At 31.8% G+C, this 25,202-nt stretch overlaps 1 protein-coding gene across 1 annotated transcript in view; it reads left to right on the plus strand.

Moving 5' to 3' along the window:
* The window catches only part of LOC118185838 (activating signal cointegrator 1), a 106,685-nt gene that overhangs the window by 48,452 nt on the left and 33,031 nt on the right, over positions 1–25,202 (plus strand). The window contains exon 6 of the mRNA XM_035355757.2: positions 20,619–20,737. Coding sequence (XP_035211648.1) covers positions 20,619–20,737 — 119 coding nt within the window. The remainder of the gene's footprint in view (positions 1–20,618; positions 20,738–25,202) is intronic.

The following is a 25,202-nucleotide window of genomic DNA, read 5'->3' on the forward strand; positions in this document are numbered from 1 at the left end:
TTCCATCATAGAGGGAAAACAGCTGTGCATGTCTGATATATCTGTTGCCAAAGCTCGAAACCGGTGTTGAAGTTCGAAGGTCACGTTATCAAGAGTTCATAAAATGAATATCGTTTAAAATTTCTTTAACCACTTGCGCTAAAAAGACGTGCCACGCACGTCAAGATGCTTTTGTCTCAAACCGCGAGCGACGTGAACACGTCGATAAGCATTTATCGCAAAAATGAAAATAACGTGGTGCACACGTCGCCTAACAACGAGATTGTTTATTTCTCGAGTTACAGCTCTGGATTGCACTCGCAGATGCGGAGCGGCGTAAATGAGACACTTTACCGCTTGTTATATTGTAGCACACGGCACCGCAACCGTGAAGTTTAGTCTTAGCACAAGTGGTTAAACTCTAAAGGAAAAGAAAATATTTTTTGGCGCAAGTAAATTAATTCATGCATTAGTTATTTTCAGGGAAAAAAAAAAAAAACTACGAAAATCCGTTTTTAAAATTATTGCGAAAAATCCAAGAAGAAACGTCCTTTGATAAAACGTTTCTTGGATTTTTCGCAATAATTTAAAAACGGATTTTCGTAGTTTTCTTTTTGTCAAAAAGCATTTCTTCTTAACACGTGTTTCTCAATTTCCTGTACACATCGCGGAGAGGGAAATTCTGGCCGCTAGGTTCCGTTGCCAAATCCCTTGGCAAATTTTCCCTCCGCATTCTATCGGCGTAATAGCATTTTACTGGTATGGAACCTTTTCTTCTTTACATAGACATTCTTTGGTTAGAATAATTATGGGATTTGGCGACATCTTGATGCGCAGTAAACGGGTCATTTTGGTCTTGGCGACAATTTTCAAAATCGTGCCAAAGCCTTACCGTATACTAGAATTTTACCGCAAAATCTTTTTAAACCTTTTTTTTTCCTTTTTAATAAATACCTTGCCGTTTTTCAGTAAAATAAAAAAATAGTAATCAGTCATCTAGGCTAGCCATGTAATATAACTATATTCGCTAAAATATTGTTGCTTATTCTAATTCAATTTTTAAGTAATTATTTTTATGTTATTCATATAATTTAATGTCGCTTCTTCCCTCTAAATTTATTTATTATTAGTAAATAATATTTCCAAATTTCAGGAAATTTTCTCTGGCATAATCCTGAAATTAATTATAGCAGTATGATGACATACCAAATTTTATACAAATTTAATGCACACATTTTTTCCTTATGTATGCTGCGAAATAAATATAAAATACCTCAATTTATTAAAATAGATTTCTTTCTTTCGTTTAGCTGCAGAATGTCTGCAAAAAAAGCCTTTTTTTATTCCAGATTGGGAAGATTCTAATTTCAATCTTCAGTGGAGAAAACAACAACTATTATAATTATATTTGTGTTTTCAAGTGTTAAGGTGCCTTTTAAGAACATACCGCACGCAAATTAAATTTACCTAAAATCTAACCTAACTATTTAGCATTGCATTGTGATTTATAAGGACCGGATTAGCCTTGTGTTGAACTGGTGATGATCATGAGTAATAATTAAATAAAACATACATTTGTTATCCAATATATATATCTTAAATTTTATTAAGTTTAAGTGGAAAACTAAACAAAATTATCAAACAAAGTATACCAAGAATAATTAAGAATAAATGTCCTCTGGGATTTATTAAATAATTAAGTGAATTTGCTACACAATACAAGTAATAGCATAATTAATTTACCTCTTAGTACAGCCAATGTACATTACGCGGATAGACTGGAATTTTCTTGAAACACACCTGGAAAACCTGGAAAAGTCAGGGAATTTCATTCTCCTGTTTGAGTGGCAACCCTGATCAGAGTACCTATGACTGTGAGGATGATTTGGTAATGGATTTATCTAAAATTGTGTGATACTGAAAGAAGCTGTATTGATGAGTTCACAAATTTTGTTAATCTAGTCAACCTATTGTTCAGCGCAAGGGCTTGCTCAATAGAGGTCTTAGTATTAGAGCTTTATGTAAGTCACACTCTGGAAAATCTTGCATTGTACAGGCAGTGAGCAGTAGATCTTCATGATACAGCACTTGTGCAGACTTCATGAACAGCATTAAGTGTACTTCTTTCTGCAAAAGTCATGACTGTTTGAAGTTTTGCATGAGAACGGATATGTTAAAAAAGAGGTGAGTCTTTTCTTTGAAATTTGGAGGCAATTTATTATCCTTTTTCTCATTAGTTAGAGAAAGTTCAAGATAAGTGTTTGGTTGGTAAATATTAGTTTATAGTTAATTTGACCCAAAGGTGAATTTAGAGGTGGTCTGTTGTTTAAAGTTACCGAGGTTTTAAAAGTTGTTGAACAAGAGGCAGGAGCAGATTTTTCCACCTTATTGAAAATTAAAAAAAGGGGGGGTGAGAGACAGAGAATAATAAGATTTCAACTGTAGCCCAGCGACCATGATCTGAGAGTCTAGTTTTCCAGGTGTTAAGGAATTTGATGGGTGCGTTTCTTCACAGCTATCCTGGCTACATGTGAATAGTTGCATGTGAATAATGAGTTTCCATAGACAAGATGAGCTCTTTTCATGCTTGAAATTTTGGGTTAATCATGGCCTCCACAGCTGCTAAGATATACTACTTTTAAAGCAAGATTCAGAGTGTTGCTAGCAGGAGACTAAGAGTGAAGAAGATTTGATTTGGCAATACTACATGAAACTCCTTTCCTTCCTTCAGAGACCGATGGACATATAGGAATTTCATTAACAAAACTAATGGTGAATGAGAGTTGATTTGAGACTTGAGACAATACAGCATACAGTTGAATTCCTTCCTTCAGAGACTGATAGACATATCATTATTTCGCTTAGAGAACAAATGCTGAATAAGATTTGATTGGGACAATAGAACATGCAGTTGAATTCCTTCCTTAAGAGACTATTGGGCATACTGAAATTTCACTAAGAGAACAAATGGTGAGGAATATTTGATTTGGATACTGCAGCAAGCAACTGTGTTCTCTCCTTCATAGACTGATACACATCTGATCATCTCTTTCCAGGCATATCAAGTGGGATTATTTTATGTAAGTTCTCTTACCAGGCTTGTCAAGTGGGTTATTAAATGCGAGTTTTCTTTCCACTATTTTCTAATCTCTTTGCTTATCTAGTTATGACCATTTTATTTTATATTAAGTTAATCAGTAGAAATAGTATTTAAAAATTTTAAATACAGAGAACAGGGTTGTTGTGCCAAGGTGATTTGAAAGTTTATGCATGAAAAGATAATTCGGCTCTTATAATTTCTTGCAGTAATGAAAAGGATTTGTAAGGTTAAACATTGATATGGTGTAGTTGTTGATATGTGATATTTGAATATGTGAAATTTTAAGGTTTAAAATTCAAATGAAATTTAAGAACAGCCAATATCTTTTAAGTATTAAACAAAATATTGTACTCCAATGTTTAAATTTGTAATTCCTCTGTCCCATGAATATCGCTTGTACTAGAAATGATTTGAATGTCATTCGAGCAATCTGATGTAGGGGCAGTCTGACCAGCTATTTTAATATATTTTGATCCTACATTAATAAATGTGTTTTAGTTGTAAAGTTTGCTTATGTTTATTATAGTGGTCTATTTTTGTCACCCATGTGATCCTTATGGAAAACATTGATTCTTTCTAATCGAACTTAAGGAGTAAATTTATAGAGGAGGTGTAAATGGAAAATTAATTTCATGTGTATTTGAACTATATGATTGAATTATTAATTTTATTTGAAGTTGTGATTGAATCTTACTTGTGTGGTGAACCATCCCTGGTGTTCTGAGGTGTTCTATGTTATTATTTAACACATTGACAGCAGCACGGATATTCATTGTTCTTTTCGTGTGGTGGCGCTTAAATTGGCGGCCTATTGCATGGGGCGGTGCAGCACCAAATTATGAAATACCACTGGAATTGTGAATTATCTATGAGGTGCGAGGTCAGTGGAGTTCTGTCATAACGATTTTGTGAGCACACATTTCTTCCGGTAAGTGTAATGGTAGTAAAAATTTTCTTTCCTTCTAAGAAGGCGGTTAGAATTTTTCATTTTTTAATTTCTGCTCATCTAAATATTAGATGCAATGGATATGAAAATCAGTGATTCATCTGATTAATCCACATCTGTAATCAGAAGAAACACACAATGAGTAAGACTACTCTCAACATCATCAGACACGGCAAGTCATGGAAATACATTGCAGGAAGAAGATTTGGGGTCTGAGGTAGAGGAGTAAAATCATGATGCATAATGGCAAAAAATAAGAGGGAAAAGTACAGCAGAGGAAGAGTATTCAGAGGAAAAGCAATTTTGATTGAAGAAACGGACTGTGACGATCCTGTTGCATTATACAAACAATTCTTCACCGATGACACATTGGAGATGGTCGTTGAAGAGACAAATAAGTATGCAGTACAGTGCATATCCAATGCGCCATCTGGCAGCAGAAGTCATCAAGAAGCCTGGAAGCCCATTATAAAAGTGAAATGAATACTTTTATTGGTATTTTACTAATTATGGGTGTAGTGCAGTTACTCGAAATTAGATTTTACTAGTCAAAGAAGGAGATGTATGCAAATTCATGTGTAAAAAAGCAATTAAACGCAATTGGTTTATATCAATATTCAAATATTTGCATTTTACTCATAATGCTACTGCTAAAACCAAGGATCGGTTGTATAAACTTCAAAACATTGTTGATAAGATTGTTCATTATTTTAAAAGTACCATCAAACCCGGTAAAAACATAGTAATCGATGAAAGCATGGTTCCATGGAGAGGATGCCTCAGTTTTCATCAATATATACCAGGTAAGTGACACAAATATGGGATAAAACTACTAACAAACTGTGCTTTCCAGAAGGTTATATGTACAATATGCATATTTATTCCGGGAGGGATGAAGCAAGAATTTAAAAAGCACATTCGGAAGATGTAGTTATGAAATTGATAGGGGATTTATTGTTCGCGGACCGAATATTCTTTACTAATAGTTTTTATACAAGTGTTCCCTTAGCCGAGGAACTTGTGAGGAAAAATATGTACACTGCTCAAAAAAAAAAAAGGGACAGTGCTATATCTCCAGTTCTACTGGGCCGATTGACAAAATTCAAACTGCGTTTTTCATGTCTCAAAAGCGTGACTAAGGATATATATTAGATTTATATATAGCACTATTCTAACATAGGTATTTTGACACAAAATCGGACTTTTTCTGAAATAATATACCAATTTTTTCCCATATTTCGATTCTACGACTCAAATTTTGCCAGAATACCAAGTTTTGTAAAAATCGTACGACTAGTTTTTAAAATATTAGCTCTCAAAATTTTAGCTCCTCAATGTTAATTGAATTTGGCAAATATTTATTAATATCTCTTTTTTTATTAAACTTTTTTTATTTTTTCTCTCACATTTCGAAATTTAGGTTCATTCCAAATAAAATTTACCCATTTTTTGTGTTTTAATTTTTAAATAATTTTTATAAATTTTTCGAAAAACATTTTGAATTATAACCTATAAAATTTTTACCATCATCATAAAGTAGGTGTATTTTTAAGCATATCTGCAAAAAATTAGAATTTTTTATTCAAAATTTTCTAAGATATACACGAATTTACGTATTTTCGCGTTTTGAAATTTGGCATCTTTTTTTTGAGCGATAATAACGCCAAATGTGGTCTATGGATTTTTGTTACACTGAATTGCCACAGCTATTTTTAACCTTAAATTTCAAGTAAAATTTTACGGAGAATTAATTATATGAAATTTTTTCCCTCAATAAGGCATAATAAATATTTATTAATACTATATGAAAAGCTATTTTTTTAAATTATAGATATTATTCAAATTTTTAACAATTTTTTTAAATTTCTCTCTTTCTTCCTTTAAAAAAAAAATAAGAGTACATTTTTCTAAGAGTAAATTTTTACCTTCAGCGTTTTATCGTCTGCTACTTTACTTAGTTTAAATCGAATTGTCTAAAACTGAGAATTTTCGTTTAATGTTTATTTGAGTTTTATCAAAATATTTTATGACATTAACTGCATAATTTATTTCTAAACAAACTGTTGCTTTTGAAGTGACTGAAAGAGCGGCAGATACTATCATCCATACTTTTAAAGCACAGTATATTTTTATAGAAACATAAGATTTAGAATAATCATTTATACAAGTCAAATTATGATACGTATAAACATACAAACCTCTAGAGACTGAATTAGTGTAAGTTCAGTGGGGTTATGTAGAAATGATCTGCAGCTACTACTTAATGGCTGGATAAGTCAGCAGCTTCTGTGGAACAAGTAAGAATAATTATATAAACGACACACAACATTCTGTCTGGATTCAATTAGCAATGAGGATACAATGTTTATTAAATGAATTTAAAAAGTTTTAAAACGTAAAAAATCAACTCATTTTTTATCCTAAAATGTATTTTTGTGCGTAGCGTATTTTCATTATAACCTTAAAATTTTAATTTAGAATGTAATTGTTAAGAACTGAATACTAATCATCAGTAATATAATAAGTAATTATTACGGTTATTAATAAATCCTTCTTATAAAGTAATTACAAATATTTCAAAAAACTTTCTGTCTGAATGCAAATATTTTTCTATGCAAAATTTTTAATTTTATATTAATCAAGATTGCACACGATATTATTTATTTGCACTTCAATTTTTACCGTCAGCTCTAGTAGAAGTTACAAATCAATTATATTTAATTAAGGATTGGATTGGATTATTTAATTTTGGCAAAGCACACGAAGGCTATCTGCCTAAAGGGAGGAATGCCTTGGTGGAGGACTTTCTAAGGTAAACTGGCTCGTATACACGTTACACATGGGGAAAACCACGAAAACGCCCATGCAGCCAGCCTGTTCGCGGGATTCGAACCTCAGACCGAGCTACCAGTGCTCAGCGTCTTTACCTCTCGGCCACTGGTGGGCTATTTAATTAAGGAATGACCATCTAAATTTAGAAACAGCGTACCGTAACAGCAATTCAATTATTGGCGCCGTATCTTTCATGTTACTCCCGATTGGCAAGCTATATGATTTTTAATGAGTATTCGGGTTTTGCTAGTAACTTCACTTGGAAATCGCGCTTAAACTAGGTTAGTTGGTTATTTGAACATAGAAAGAACATGAGAGCTATTTGGTTAAGATGCTTTCATAGAGAACCTTTGTAAAGAGAACCTAAAAAAACTACGAAAACCAACCATGCAGCCTGGGTTAGACTTCGCAACAAACAATTAGTATTTAACAATCTTCAAATGCTAGGCAACTGGTGAGGCTCCAATTAAATCTCTAATTTAATATTTTATTTGTAAATATTTAAAATATTGTTGTATTCTTAGACACAAAAAAGAGAATTTAAGTTTTGTTAACTTGTTAGTAAACTACCAAGCCGTAGTGCAAATGAATATTCAATTTCTTTTGCAATAATTGTATTCACTTAATATTCTTGGAATATGAGCTAATGAAGGAATGTTCTCGGAAGATTAAAGAAGCGTTTAAATCCAGTTGATATAAGGTTTGTCTTACAAGCTCAGGATCAAAACGATTCTGCAATTGCCCCAGTGGTTGACTTGTAAATGGCTGTGAATTAAGCAGATGACTTTTAATCTTACGTTTTTAGTCAGACAACGTATTCCAAATGTTTTGTATTGCATGATAATGTATCTTTTCATTATAACTAATCGGAGAACTGCTTGTGTTCCGAAAATAAGTATGTGTACTCAATCGTCCTGCATGTTTTTCAAATTTGTCTTCTTGTGATATTTTTTCTTTCCTCAAAACTAAAGTTGCCTCTCAAAGGGAAGTTTTTTCATATTGAAGAGACAAAAGGAGTATGACATCTACTTTTAGAGGCATGTCAAAAACAGATCTCTGCAAGCCTTCTCTTCCATTACATGTGCAGTCAGACAAAAAGTTGCTTCAGCGTAAATTCTATAATCTATTTTTATTACACTTTGATTACTTTATTAACATACAGTGAATATATACTAAATCTTTTACTTCAGCTTAAATAATTCGGAATTTTGATGGAATTGTTGTCGGAACTAGGACTTAGAAGATAACCCAATAAATTCAAGGTCGAATTTCAATATTTTATTTTTGAAGGGAGGGGAAATATTTTCAGTTTTGGCCCATTATCCTAAGTATATTTGCTTCGATTCTTTATTTTTCCATAAAAGCAAAAAATTTACGTATAGTATACATATAACGCATAGCTTCAAATTAAAATTTAATAATATACGGAGTGGTTATGAAATGGTCATAAAACAAAAACTACTGGATCAAATGTTATCAAACCTGGTAATCGTGTAAAAGAGGTCACAGGAATTTATTTTCTGCCAAAAAAAGAAGTTCCAAACCTCACCACCAGGGAGGAAGTGGCGCTGTATGCAATATTTTTAAACGAAATATGGGTCAGAATCTAACTTAGCTTTTTGTTACACGGGTTTATATGTTGTATACCCTTAAAAAATTTTGAAGTAAGCAAATTACCATTTAAAGGCGTTGAATTCGATAAACGTTGAGTGCGCCATCTGTGTAAGTGAGAAATTCATCCGTGAAAACCACGAATTAGCGATTAGAAAATGTGAGATCGCAAATCACTCGCACAAGTGCGTACAATCTGGAAATCGTTTTCTTACAGATCGCTAATTTGTAATTCTTGAAGTCTGAATTCGGCCCTAAAACATGAAGATACTGATTCAAAACGCTTTTAATCGATTTGGGCCAAAGAAATCCCTCATGTTATGTATCTAGTTCCATTGCATTCTCCTACTGCATTCGACTGCATAGCAGTCATTCCACACCGTTTAGTGTTGAATGACAGTTACTTTTATAACTGAACCATTTTTCTCTAAAGAGCAGTCGACAGCTGGACCACTGTGATTGCAGCTCACTTAGAATCAATGTTAAAATGTTTTGTGATACATGAACTGCAGTAACGTGGCATTTTAGATACTCCGATTTTTATGCAGGGCTGGGCCCCACCTCACGTGTGTCGCACAGTTACTTAGGCAACATTTCACGAATGAACGTCTTATAGGCCAACACTTCCCCTCTTCCCACCAGACCTCAACCTCTGTGTCCTCAACCTCTGGTTTTCTCAAAAGCGCTGTTTATGGTGATATGGTGATAATCTAAACAATTTGGCAGAAATGAAAAATGTGATACACTGACATGTCCGTAACATTCCTCCTGATATGCTAAGAGCTGCTGTTGAGAATGCAGTAACAGGATTTAACTTGCTTTTGGAAAATGCTGGATGCTACATTGAACATGCTTTGTAACACGTTTCGGAAAATATTAAACACATTTTAAACAGATGTTTTTGTGTCTTATTTCATTTAACAATCTTGTATGCAGCGCCATTTTTTCCCTGGTGGTAAGTTTTTAAACTCTTTTTTTTTTTTTTTTTTTTTCCCCGCAGAAAATAAATTCCCATAACCTCCTTTACACGATTCCCAAGTTTGATAACATTTGGTACGGTAGTTTTCCTTTTATGACCATTTCAAATTGGAACTTTAATTATAACCACCATGTAAATTAAACTTTAAAAATTTGACAGTTTGGTTCAAGTCCCAGCTTTAAAAATATATATATAAATATAATCTTTTGTATTAATTCTCTTAGAAAGAATGTTTTAAGAAGCTAATTTTTCTCTCGTGTTATAGATTGTATAAAAAAACATGATCTTTAATATGATTTAGATTGTTTCAGCCGATATAAGAATCGGGTTACTCGGTGGTACAGAATAAACCCTGCTGGACTGTTTTATTTCTTTGTCATTTAGCAAAAATATTTTAATTAAAATATTTATCCTTTGGACTTCGCTTTAAACTTTATTTATAGTTAAAATGACTAGAAAATGAAAAGCTGTCTTCAGCTGAAACACAATTCATGTAATTGATATTTTAAAAAATTGACAAGAATGCAAAATTTATGGAAGTCTAGCAATCCAAAAATCTTAATTCTCTTGTGTGTGCACTGAAAATAACTGTAGAAGGAAAGAAGAAAATTAGGGAGAAAAGTAAGCAAAAATTTGCAGGGAAATTTGGCTGTCAGACATACCAAGATGTTTAGAAAAGTTGGACGCTTTTGAATATACTTTCAGGATACTTCAAAGAATTTAGATGTTCAAAGAAAAAACACTTGGACGTGTACACCAGCAAATACCATCAATTGAGTTTGTGGTTAACAGAAAAGACAAAAACGATATCATTGCAGATTAAAGTGAAGAGCGACTGGTTTTAGACTATATGTTTGTATAAATTTAAATTAAGTTATAGAACATCATATCGTATCATAAATGGAGAATACCATGATTTTCTCATTCGAATTATTTGAAGATTCAGGAGTTTATCCAGTGATGTATGTGGATGTCACCTAAAGATCTTTTTTTGTCCTCCTGATGAAACAGCGGCCGAGCGATAAAGTCGCTGAGCGCTGGTAGTTCTGTCCGAGGTCCGAATCCTGCGAACGGGTTGGCTGCATGGGCATTTTCGTGGTGTTCCCCATGTGTAATGTGTATGCGAGCCAGTTTCCCTTAGCAAGTCCTCCACGAAGGCATCCCTCCCCTTAGGCAGATAACCCTAGTATGCTTTGTCATAATTAAATAAACCAAAACCTCTTGATGAAACCAGTCTTTCCTTTCATCTCATACCTTCAAAATGTTTAGCCGCTAAAGACTGATAAAGGCTCTGACCAAATATTGATGAAATGGATTGAATTGGATTATTAAGTTACGTAAAAGCAGGGCTATCTGCCTAAAAGCAAGGATGCCTTTGTGAAGAACTTTCTAAGGGAAACCAGCTGGCATACACGGTACAAGTGAGAAAATCCACGAAAACGCCTATGCAACCAGCCCGTTTACCGGGATTCGAACCCCGGAGTGAACTATCACAGCGATTTTAACACTCGGCCGTTTGTTGGCCTTTATGAAATGGAAGGCGATAACTTTATTTAAAATGATTGTCAGAAATATCAAGATATTTCGAAAATTTGGATGCTTTTTAATATACTTGCGGAATGCCTAAATAAAAAGAGCAAGAATAAAGTAGAATGCCTGAAGAAAAAGAGAAGAAAAAATAAATTTTTGGGTAAAATTTAGTGTTTGTATTTTTTTTAATTTAAAACTTTTTAATCTCATGATATTTGATTCTTACGCTTTCAAAAATAAAATATTTGACTAAAATATGAATAACATTTAAGAAGCCAAATGTAGGATAAAATTGCTTAAAGCAATGGGCACAATGATAAAACTGTTTAAAGCCGTGTATGCAAGTCATCCTAAGTTAAAATGTTGCAATCCTAAAAAAAGTCCTCTCTTATTTATATATATCTTTTCTGAACGGAACGTTGAAAGGTGTGTTAACTGTGCTTTACTGTATTTTCTCTTTTAATATATGCAGTTTTCAAACGCATCATAGTCTGGGTTACAAAGTATTCCTCTGAAAGAAACGCAATTTCAAATAAATAAAATCAAATTCTAGAAAATTTATATTAAAAAATATATTTATAATGCTCAATTCGAAGGAATAAATAGAAACTTTTAAAACAATTTTCTGAAGAAACAATGCAACACAAACAATTAAAATAAAAGTATAAGAATTTAAAAATTACCTAAAATAATAACTATGACAAAAATATATATAAAGAAAACTATTTGAAAAAAAAAATAAACGCTGCACCTTTATTTACGCAGTTCGAATAGGTAAATAGAAATTTTTAAAACAGTTATTCGAAAAAAACCATGCAACTTAAAGAATTAAAATGAAATTTGAAAAAGAAAAAATTACTTAAAATAATAAGTTATAATTAAAAATATAAAGAATATTATTTGGAAAAAAGGAACGATGGTGACTTTTTTTCCTCTCACGGGAAAGGAAACTAGGTTGCCATATATTAAGAAGTTCGCCAAGTGAACTATTCTTGGCGCAAACTGACAAAAAAGTGCCAACATAAATTTGTGAATTTCTCCGTAAATTTCGCTCCAAATTTTACAAAATTTCATATTTAGGCGTAATTTGAGTTGTAGAATCGAAATATGTAAAAAAAATTGTATGTTATTTCAGAAAAAGTCCGATTTTGTGTCAAAATACCTATGTTATAATAGTGCTATATATAAATCTAATATATATCCTAAGTCACGCTTTCGAGACATGAAGAACGCAATTTGAATTTTGTCAATCGGTCCAGTAGATCGGGAGATATAGGACTGTCGCATTTTTTTTTTTTTTTTTTTTTTTTTTTTTTTTTGAGCAGTGTACATTTGTGATACTGTAAAAATGAATAAAAAATTTCTACCACCATAGGCAAAGCAAAAAAGGTGGGGGGGGGGCGACATTATGTTGTTTGAAAATCAGAGCAGGGTAAAATTTGTAAAGTGGACCGATACAAAGCCAGTGTACGTGCTGGCTACTTCACCAAATCACGTGTGTATTATTATTCATGGAAAAAATGATAAACTGATGCAGACACTTTTTTCGTACAATGATGCTAAAAAGGGAGTTGATCTATCTGACCAAATAACTTCATATTATAATTGTTTACGGAGAACATAGAAGTGGTACAGGAAAATTGTTATACAGTTGATATGCAGAACTTCTCTCGTGAATGCATGGTATGTTCATAAAAAATGAGGAACTAAGCATATCAAAATTTAAAAATGTACAGAAAAAATTATTGATTATCTGTTGATGGATGTTGTGAATCCCCCTAATGAAGTAATAGTAATGAAAAAAAAAAAATAAAATTTGTATGAAGGATCCGCGAGGAAGATGAGAAAGCGATGCAATGAATGCTATAAATGCTTAGCAAGCATAAAAGATACTGTTACAACTCTGATATACGCCCTAATTTCACCAAATGTGGCAATATGTGTTCTGCGCTGGTTTTTGGCACAATTGCGTGTTGTATGGCAACCCTGTTGACGTTGAAAAATCTTTCGCTGGAGCTTATTGGTTCGCGTCATGGTTGTTGGTTCGCGTCTGTGTCTTAGAAGATAGGGGAAAAGATAAAATGGTGGAAGTTATTGAAGTTCAGCAAAAGGAAATATCATTGTAGCCATCCTGTTGAGGGGCAGTGGGTGTTTGGAGGAGTGGAAAGAGGGTCTGGGAGATCATTTTTAGTGGCTGTGCATGATAGAAGTAGGGATTTGTGATTATTTGTGATTTTATTTATTTTTGAACCATAGTATGAATTTTCTGGATAGTGTGTCTGGCTGTCATATAAATACGATAGTGATTACGTGGCGGCATGTTAAAGGCGGTATGAAATTGGTATTTCTGCTCTTCGAAAAAGCATTATTTAATGGTAAGTGCATTTTATTTTATTCCCGTTCTTATTTTGTAGAATGTTATGTTCATTGTTTTTTTTTTTTTTTTAGTATGAATTTCTGTCGTTATTTTTGTTTTTTTGAATTGTTTGAAATTTATTTTAGTTATTTTAGTTTATTTTGTTGATTTAGTGCATAGTGTCTAGATTGTGTCTAGATTTTCGTAGATGTTTTTTAAAGTTGAAACATAACACTGTGTACATGGTATTCTTTGAAATTTATTGTTGTTATGTTAATTTATTAACGCGAGGTGTGAGTAGTTCGTAGATTTGTTCGTTGCCTAAATTGTGCAATTTGTAGATTTTTTTAAAAGTTAAAACATATCGCTGTGTACATATGGATTCTCGTCAAATATTTTTGGTTAGAAACTTTACGTTTTTGCTATATAAGTTTTTTCTTTCGGATTTTTAGCTTAAATTGTGTGTTCAAAACGTGGTTTTTGGAGACATTTTAAAGTTCGAAATGTAAAAAAAAAAATTTAGATAGTAATATGGCAGCGTGGAGTTTCTCACCAAAAATGTTTGCCGAGAAATGTGGCGACTTGAGGGAGCATATCAGAGTAGTTCCATGATACTCAGTTCGCCACGAATAGAGCAAAGAAAGTAACAATATACTGCAATAATTGTAAAGGCAAGTCATCACATTGTTAAGCCAGCTTTAAAAAATTGCATAAAAAATTAATAATTATATTTCATTTGCAAGTTACATTTTAAGTTATTTGTTTTGTACAGAATGTTTGATTGTAATGTTGAAATGTTAATGTATACTGTTGAATAATTAAAATAAAATAAAATTTTGTCCTACGTACTTTTTTATATATAAGCATGACCTATCGGTGAGTCGTGGGTCATGCTGCCCCATGGAAAAGACAAGTATGACCCACTGGTGGGTCAAGATGGCATCAGCGTGTTAAATGAAAAGAGTTTATGGCTATCTCTAGAGTTTAAGAACTGTTGTACTGAGATATATATGTGTTTTCAGGAAAGACAGAGGATATAGTTTTATTGTATTGAGAGATGGCATTTGTCGAATTTAATAATGAATTGCATTTTTTTGGGGGGGATGAATAATCTTTTGATTTTATACCAAAACACTAAAGAGGATATTATCTCTTTGGAGTTGATTTTAAAAGTTTGAGCTTTGATGCAATAATATAACTAATTTTATAAAGTTGATGATTTATGTAATTTAGTTTATCTTGAATTACCAGTCTTTAGATTCAGATGTTATGCAAGTTTATTTAATTTTGTTGTCCGGCACCAGTTGTTCAGTTGTTCTCAGTGATCCAACAATAAGGTTCAAATATGTGCATAAAAGCGTACCCTTTAAAATTTCACTTTTTACTTCCTTGTACGAAGTAAAAAGGAAGTACAGTCAAAAGATGTTAATTCGGACACCCATAATCTGGAATGATCTATAATCTGGACCTCAAAGCTACAAACTATCTGCGCATGCGTCGCGTTGACGCATGCCCGTAAGACCTTTACGGCTGCAAATATGCGTGTGCGCAAGCGCAAAATACGTTTACGAATGCACGTTTAATGTATAACGGACGGTATAAGCTAAGCTAAAATTATCTAATTCAGTTAATGTTGCAGTTTGCGTTGTTCCTTAATCTTCGAATTGGATTCGGCTTATTATTTTTTTGCAGACTGTTAGAGCAATTTTATAAAAGTAAGCTTGAACTTTCGATTGTGTGAAATAGAATTTCTGATATATATATACTAATATGTAAAGGATCTACAAAGCGAAAGTATGTTTCGAAGTCCATTAAACAAAAAGTGGAATTGCTTCAAAAAATGGATAAAGGCGTATCCTTTATTTATCTAAACTTTAACGTTTGTTTATCTAAACTTTAACGTTTGTTTATCTTTAACGCCGTGGCGCACAATGAATTGGAAGTTGATCTGTCAGCACTATCCTTATCTTCAGGGCAGATGTTTTTATTTTATTTGGCTTATAATTCCTTACTAAATGTAGTATTTCATCTCGATGTACTCCGTCTTTGATATGATTTAAATCAAATTCCTCGTCATTATAATTTGCTTCCGATATAGCGAGAAAGTGACAAAGGTTATTGAAAACAAAAAAGTTTCGATTGACAAATTAGTCAGTATTCTCGACACAGCAATTATAGGACTTGAACAGCGGAACTTTGTAACTGAAAAAGAAGTCTGTTTATAGAATTAAAGAGAAAGTATTAGCACAAAAAACGAAGCAACATAGACAACTTACATTGATAGAAATGTTTACTAAAGTAAATAAATAAATATTAAGCTTTTTTTTTTTTTTTTTTTTTTTGTAAATTTTGATACCCTTTAGATCATAATTGTTCTTTATTTCATAAATTACGGTTTCATATTTTTAATTTTATAATTTCTGCATGCCATCTTACCAGATTTAAACTGATGATCTATAATCCGGAAAAATCGATAATCTGGAATCGTCGAAGTCCCGACGAGTCCAGATTAACGACTTTTGACTGTATTGTAATTGCGAAAAGTTTCAGGCAGCATATTTCAACTCAAATATCCATTTTCACTGCTATCAAACGCAATTTAATGATGTTTTTCATGACATCTGTACGCAAGGACAGGATAAAAGACTTCCCCCCCCCAAAAAAAATTGTAAAACTAATTAAAATTTTTATTTGCGTCAGTGCGTACGTACGTATGTATCTCACATAACTCAAAAACGAAAACCCTCAGAACGTTAAAATGTTGCATATAGGACTACTATAACATGTAGAGGTCAACCTCATATTTTGGTTGCAATCGGCTGCACCAAAAGTATATAAATATATATATATATCCACTCTGTTACTCGGCTCGGTGATCTCAGTTTCTTTATTCTTATATGTTTGCAAATTGTGCATTTTTTGCTTTAAAAATGATTGAATTATGTTGTTCTTATCTTCCGATTAAGGTTTTTATGCAATATTTTTAGAATTACCAACAATTTAAAAGTTGTTTAAGTGCCGCTAAGCCTAATAGTTTTTTCCATGGCGGCCATTGCTTGTTTGCATTTGAAACAAAATAGTAGATTTGTTGCCAATCTAGAGAAAGTAAGCTTCGCAATAACAAAGATGATGCCTTCTTTTATTATTTCAAATTAAATCATGCTTAATCTATTCTGGAATTTATTCGAGGAAATAAGTGTTTAAGATTTACTTCATAATTTTCAATACAGACATCTTGAGTTTTAATGTATTTTTGCTTTGTTGCAAAGCGAGAACTGAAATAATTGAATGAGCAATACTGAATCGTCTGTAAAAAACTGTTTCTTTTTTTGTTTTGTTTGCTTAATTTCTTTTGTACATCATTTTAGATTTATTATAGTATTTGAATAGAACGTGGCTACGATTAGATAATTCTTAAAGGATATAAATTTTGTGCATTCTGAGTTAAAAAATGAATGAATTGTAATGCTGTTAAGTGAACCTAGGGCCAGAGTATCACTATGGTAAACTAATATAGTGAATTTTAAAAAGTGCTTTTATTCTGTTGTGGTTTATTCGCTATCAACAAAGTAAATTTAATTCAATCCAGTAAGTTTGAATGAAATGCAAGAAAAAATGGGTATAATTTAATATTCCGTATAAGGAAATCATGTGGTGCACACATCAGATTTTTTTTCTTTCTAAGTAACACAGTTGTACAACGCTTCTGAAAGAATGGCTGTATGATATTACTGCCTTTGTATTTTGTGTTCACCATAACAAGATAACTTATAGATGAATTTTTTATTTCATCATGTCATTCTATCACCGATGGATTAATACCAAATAATGTTTGTTGCATTTGTTTATGGTGTCTTCACTAAATAATATGGAAATTATGTATAATTAGTTGTATTGTCTTTAGCTACTGAGACTTACAAGTGGGTACAAATAGTTTTCACATATGTATCTGGATACAAGCTGGCAAACCAACCAGTGCTTGGAATTTGCCTTTGCTGTAGAATTTCATTTGGCTGTTACATGAAGATATAATGCTTGGAAAGCCATTTCCTGTGAGAGCCAGATACTCTTGGTAGTAAACAAATGAACCTTCAATATTTTTATACTGCACTCATGATAGCATAGTAGTATAATGACTATTTTTTGCCACTATTTTTATCACAATATCCCCAGACCATTTTTCCAAAAATATCTGGCCTGGGCACACCATGCCACAAAGGGCTAATGACTGCCAAATTAGCATGTATTTGGACAGTCTGTTTTGATTGGCTGTAACATACAGTATCTGAATATTGCCATCTGTATCTGCAGCAATCTTCAGCCATCAAATTCAACTGTGATTTCAAAAATTCCTAATTTGCAATGCCAGCTTATCTTTTGGAAGCCAGTTTAGTAAGCATTATGATCATTTATTTGTAGTGACATTGAGCTTAATAGGCCAAAATTTTAAAACATAATATGCTATAATGTAATAGTGACCTTTATTATGAGCCACTTGTGATTGCTTTGGGGTTATATGTTATAAAGATTATGCTAATTATGCCATTATTATATTAGAGAAAAAAATATAAATTGATTAAAATTAAGAATTTGAAATTATTGATTATATTAATAAAATATTATTTTTAAATTTGTATTTTCTGGGACAAACTTATTTTTTTCTCTTTTTAATACTTTAATTTTAAACAGAAGCAAAATATAAAATGCAACAATTTAAAATTTTCGTGCTAAAACTTTAAAACTGCAGCACTTAGGAGCAATCATATTAATTGCACTGACAGCTTTATGCATCGTTACAGTTACTATAAATTAATTCAGAATAAAGATTACAGCAATTAAATTTTAACAATTTTTGGAGGAAAGCAAAGAGTGACGTAGAAATTGGCAAAAAGCTAATAAGATAAATCATGTGTGAAATACCTTTGGTACATAAAAACTATCAAGAAATGAAGTAGAATTTTAGTGGGAAAGATTTGAAAAATTACAGTAGCTCTAAACATGAAATGCGACAATTAACAAAATCAAGGTAATTTTTTGCTTCTAGTAATAAAGTACCATCTTCCTGCGTAAGGTTTTGAAGATGGATTGTCTATTTTCAAATGTAGAACCATGCAGCAACAATTTATGTAGACCTTCCAACTTACCATTAACTAAATCACTTGTGGTTTTCAGTGCAAAGCGCTTTCATACTTTAAACCAGTGATTTTCATCGAAGAACACAGTTAAGTTTTAAAATTTTTAAGGAATGCCTCGGGAAATTTTAAATATAATAAATGGTACCACACATATTAGATAACCAAGATAAACATTTATTTGAGTTTTAAAATTATATCTATAAATGAAACATTTCCAGTTTTTAATGTTAAAAAAATAACATATTTCAGTATTCATTTGTTTTTGTATTATTCCATATGTCTATAAAATATCAACAAACAGTAAGGTCAGGTTTCAGATTATCATCATTCCTAGTTTAGAACTCAATGCAATTACAATGGTTTTACAGTGGGTGTTGTAAAAGAATTAATAGTTCTAAATTTTGCTGTCTCTATTAAAATATGGATTTCACTGATAATTGCAATACCCAAACTTGGATGTTCATTGTTTGTATCTATGGTTTCTGGTAAATAGGAGAATTACCCAAATTTTTGTAAATTTAATAATTTTCTTGCATTTCATGGACTTTTTTTGGGGGGATTGCATTGTCGTATTTTTAGTCCGAAAGGCGTTAGCCCAGAGGGGCTATTAATTTCGTTTTGGCATTTTGCTTTGAAAACTTCAAAAGGCTGAATCACTTTTCAAATTTTTGCTGCCAAGTATTATTGCCCTGCATTATATTAAAAAAATTAAATAATAAAGAATCTTCTTAAATGTATGTATGTTTCTCACATTGTGATAAAACAACTGTACCTAGAGCCATCAAATTTTGAATAACATATGTCTCCACTCGAATATGGGCATTTGTAAGCCCAAATTTGGAATTACTTTTATTATCTATTTCATATTTTTTAAAGTATTTATGAGTTTTTGTTTAAAAAACTCATAAATGCCATGTTCTTTGCGCTTAAACCATAAAATTTAGTTCAATAGCAATGTCGGAAATAATTTAAAAATGAGCATATCTTTAGAATTTCCGATACACAGTTTGACGCGTTGGAGATAAAAAGGCCCCCCCCCCCTCCGTAGAGTGTTGCCATTGCTCACTTTTAAATCGTTGATTTTGTTACTCAAAAATTTGTTAGTTTTACAAAATATAAAATCAATAACAAAACAAATTCCAAATTTCAAATTTGGGATTTCAGATGATCGTATTCGCAGTAGGATTACGTCATTCAAAATTGGCTGGCTCTAGGTACCGTTGTTTTATCCCAATGCAAGAAACATACATACATTTATGCAGATTCATCATTATTTAATTTCTTCAAATATAATGCAGGACTCTAACATTTTGTGGCAACAGTTTGAAAAATGAACCGACATTTATAGGAGTCCGACACAAAATGCCAAAATGAAAGTAATTGTCCTTTGGGACTCAAATCCCTTTGGACTAAAAAATTTTTTTTTGTTGCTTCCAGCATGCTAGACTGTGTGTCGGAAATTCTAAAGGTATTCTCTTTTTAAATCATTTTGCTGTTAAATTGAATCATATGGTGTAAGTGTGAAGAACATGATATTTAATAAATAACGGTAACATATAAAACATTAAAAAACACCCATTTGGGCATAATATAAAATCTGAAAGCTTTCAGATTTTTTTAAAAAAGTTTTATTAAATCTTTTTTCAAATATTAGATTTTTCATACAGTTGAACACTTCTTGTCATGCTTGTTAGATTGTTTATGCATCGTAATTTGCTACAGGTAGGTAATTTAATTTTTAATGCGCTAACAATTTGTGTTTGTTTTTGTTAAAATGATGTAAATAATTAGTTTTTGTAATCTTTATAATTTTCCCTTTCTAATTTACAAGAGGTAACAGTTAATGCATCTGAAGATAATATATAATTAATTTAGTAATTACTAGAGATAAGTTTAATGAAAGTCATATCATAATGAAGGTGAAAATTAATCAAGGTATTTGGAATTTAATATGTAAAAATATGCTATTAACAAATAAAATATGGTAATATGGTAATAAAATATAAATTTATTTTGATAACACTATCTGTATGTTCTAATAATGTTACTCAAGTTATTTGCATTATATTATTTATATAAAATGAATACGGACATTTAATGTCAAATTTCATATTATGCTATGGATAAATAAGTAAAATTACTTACTTTAGGCATGAAGGGAGAATATGGTACACAAGTTATAGAGGTCGATTATGGATACATTCTGCTGGTAAAGTCCCTACTCAAAGAGAAATAACAGAAATAGAAAATTTGTATCGTTCAATTGTTGGTATGTATAATGTATGCCTAAAAGCTCAAAATGAATCTGAGCAGTTTTGTTTTATTGACTTATGCTTAGTTACTGAATATGGTATGATAATAGATGTATATATGTATCCCTTTTTGCTTGCATGCATACATAATGGTCTCCAAATCAATTTAAATTTGATATGGTACATGTCTGAATTGTAAATTAAGCAACTTATTGCATTGAATTCTCCCCCCCCCCCATTTTTTTCAGATGCTATTGGTCCTTCTGCTAAAAAGGTTATGCATCCCTAATAAAGAGGGACGAAAAGTATTCCTTTATGTCAGGGAGATTAATTGATCTCTCTGTATTTGTTGAAGCTCATTAAAATGTTTTAGCATTATTTGTGTAGATAACGAAACACAAACCTCTTCTAGATGTAAATCTTCTGAAAGCAAGTATGAATTCTTCTGTCGTCATAACTGGAACTAATTCAAGATGGGTTGCTGATGTAACAGCGCAAGTGAATCAAAGTATATAAAATGTACTCATTGTTTTTCACAAAGAGTGAACCACCAAAGTCTACTCCGTTATTGCAAAAGGTGGGATTTTTTAACTCTGCCAACTGGCAATGGTGTTGTAATTTGCATTTCAAGATGAGCATTATAGCATTTACATGTTATAAATCCTTTTAGAATATACTTTATGCATTGTCTTGATCTTATAAACCCAATTACTTTCTCGAGTTTTGACTAACATATCAGAAATTTCTGCATGGTATACTTTCTCATGAGCATCTTTAATAAGAAGTTCAGTGAATCTGTGCTTTGCAGGGCTTCATCATAAAAACTTTATTTTTGATTCTTGTATTCTCCTGCCAACTACAATGATTTCATTCTTATCTAAAGTTAGGTTTAAATCTCAAATCTTTGATTCTTTCAGAATGCATTTTTGGTTTTTTCAGATTCTGTTATTCTTCCGGAAAATTTTCTATTCTCCAGGTGTCAACTCGTCAAACTATAGAAATCTCGGATAGTTTCGATTGGCTTCCACTACAGAAATTTGTAAAAAAGCCTTTTCAGTATCAGCCACAAAGGCAATTTTATTTTTTCTGTAATTTAGAGTGCCAAAATGTTAGGATCTATTTTTGGTGCCTTTAAAAAGATTGTCATTCAAAGACAAGCTGTTTACCTCTTTGCCCAAAGCATCATAAGCAACTCTTAATTGTGTAGTTTCACTCTTTTTCTTAATAACAGGGCATATAATACATTTTGTTTCGAAATACTTCTTTTCAGAATTCATTTTGTCTATAATAATTTCACCTAACTCTTCATTTATAACCCTTTTATATTCACCATAAAGATATAAGTTGCTATTAAATCTGTTCTTGAAAATTAGTAGCCTTTGTTTTGCAATATTAAAATTATTGTTTTTGGTTCCCCTTTAGATGGTAATCTAAATTCGTATCTTTTACCATTAAATTTAATTTCTGTTTCAAATTGTTTTCTAACATCAGAGTGATTCAATGAATTTTCCCAAACCTTTTTTAACTGTGTATTTATTTGACAGTCAGTATACACATCATTAGTTACCTTTTTAATTTTTATAGCCGTATTCAAAGACTGTCAGCATCAATATTACGCAAACATTTTTGAGTAATTCACTAGTATGACTATTCATTGATATCTGACCCTGAACACAGATTCCAGACAAAGTCTTCAGTGCAGTTAGTTAGATTCTTACTTATCTGTTTGCATCCACCTGTTTGTTTCCAAGAAGTATTCCATGGCTATCAAAATTTCAAGTTGTTTTATGCTGTCAGCAAAATATTGATCGGATTAATTGTAGTAGCATTTTAACATGTTCTGTGCTAGTCTATCCAGGGCACAAACGTATGCATTTGTAATTTTATCTGTGATCTTTATTCAAAGTTCTGTTTCCTTTTTAGAATCATATTGTTATTAGTTTCTTGTTACTCCTAATAATTTTTACCATGGATTGTGATTTCCAAATATCTTCTCGTATAATTGGAAGCTTTAACTCATCCACTGATGATTTCACTATAAAGGAACATATTGAAGCATTATCAAATAATACTCTGATAATTTTTTATCTACAAGTTGTTACATTTCTCACGAGGCATGTTTGTAGTGAAATTGAATTTATTCTCTTGCTTGCAGTGTGACAGAGATGAAACTGTAATTTAGGATGTACTCTCATTCTCTTTTTTCGTAACACTTTCATTTGGTGAACTTTTGATTTGAAAATTTATTTTTTCAAAGCATACATTTTCTGCATGAATTTAATTTTGACCTACAATTAGCACTCAAATGTGATTTTTTTGGTAGCTTAGAACAATGACCGATTTATAGCTTGCTTCATTTTTTAGCAGGCAAAAGAACTTTGCATTGAAATGAATTGTGGTTCGCAACACAGAAACACAGTTAAATTTTACACTGGTTGAAAATGCAGCTGTCAGTTGACTATATGCTGAAACAGTTTTTTTATTTATTTCAGTCTTAAAATAATTGCAAAAATCATTATATTTTTAGATTTCTTCATATTGTGTAATAAGCTGGAAGCTTCGTGACATTCCATCTCCATTTTTAAGAATTCAATTAATTTTAAAACATCATATTCCGTTTCTGATTTCCTTTTCCTGTTGTATTCTACGAGTATCTCTTCTGGAACTAGTTTCATTAAAATTGGACACAATAAATGACCATAGCTTCCTGTAACTACATGTAAAGTTTCTAGGGATCAAATATTAGTTTCTACTTCATTGTATAATTTCTGAAAAGCTATATCACTCACATGCTTACTGGATCTGTGCTTAGTAGCTTCTTCATATGCTTGTTAATTATGATGTTGTTTCTTCTGAAATGTTCTTTTAGCAAAGTGATCTTTTTATTGTAATTTTCACTCATTAGAGCAAATCCTTTAATTGCATATAGTGCAATTCCCTTAAACAAACTTTTCAGGTATGAAAATTTTTCAGCATCAGATAAACTTTTGTTTTCATGAATGGAATTTTTACTCCAAAAATAAAGCCAAATGCTTTCATAACTGTAATACTTTAAGCTACTTAATATCAGAAGCTTCAATAATTTTAATTGAGAAATATGTTATTTGTGTTACTTTCCTGTTTATCCAAGTTAGTATTTACGCTTTCATCTGATTTAGATTTTTCTTTCAAATACTAAAGACTTTCAATTTCTTTTTAATTATTTTTCCGCATATTCTTTGCTTCGTATTATTTTGGTTTCAGGCTCTTTTTGCTTATTGCTTGACTCTATGCTAATATTTAAAACTTTTAACATAGCATTTTTATAGGACAGTTATTTTTTTAATTCATTTAGTTCATTAGTTTTTTTTTCCTTTTATTCTCAACTGTTTGTTTTAAAGAACGGTTTCTATTTTAAGTTTAGTCATAAGTTTTGAAACACACCTCGTTTTTTCCTTAAAAATTCAATCACCATAATGAAAAAAAATAAAGCTTACTTCAGGCTCTCAGTCATGGGCATAAAAATGTTGAACTCTTGCAAAATCTTTTTGGAGTGGGTTCTTTCATAATAGCTGCAGAATTCATGAATAAATGAGTCATGATTACATTCATAAAGCTTGAATTCAAACACAGTTACAAAACACTGGTCAAGCACTTGTGATCCTGTCATTACAGACCAGAGGTTTTTTTCACATTGATCAAACTTTATCTGCAGCTAGCACCATCTATACATAAAAATTCTCTACACCATAATACTTATGCTACCGTGATCTCTGCACCACTGCAACCTTTTGTGTAGCTTGTCAGTTATTCAAATTCCTATAGCTCCAATGGCTTTCAATTCGGACTGCCATTAGTTGTCTATTTCTTTTAGCAGTTGTTGTCAAATAGCAATTAACATTCCTAAGAGCCTGTTGTGGAATATTTTAACCTTGACCTCATTGTCTGTTAGTATCACCAGTGTCTTAAAACAGTTTCCAATTCTTCACTTGGCACTTTTGGCTACTTTCAGATTTTTAGAGACCTATGTCAATATCTGGCAGGCCATTCTCCCAACTACACACCATTTCTTACAATCTGTTAAATTCTTATCAACAACATGTTCCACATTTCAAGCATAAAAATTTTCTAGTTGTGCAATCCTAGAATAGGAAGCATTCTTTTGCACTTCTTTCCATCCATCCCCCCCAAAAAAATGGTGCAAAAATCTGTCTTCTACTTATCCATAGTCCAGTCTCAATGTTCCCGTGCCCCGTAGTTGACTATGATGCATGGTCAACAGAGGCACATAACAGTACTGAGCAGGTACATCTGCTCAGTCCCGTATCAAACAGCGTCTGCTGAACTGTGTATTGTGAAACACTTGCACTTAGATCTGCATTATATTGGGCTGTCAGCTGAGCCACAGTCTTTTTGCTGTACGAAGCGGGACAGTCTCCAATGTCTTTTTTCTTTGATGCCATGTGGACATTCAACACCTTGGTGTCTACTGATTTCACTGTC

Source organism: Stegodyphus dumicola, chromosome 9, assembly GCF_044657685.1.
Source record: "Stegodyphus dumicola isolate Sdum_Otavi_A_Nest chromosome 9, ASM4465768v1".
NCBI lineage: Eukaryota > Metazoa > Arthropoda > Arachnida > Araneae > Eresidae > Stegodyphus > Stegodyphus dumicola.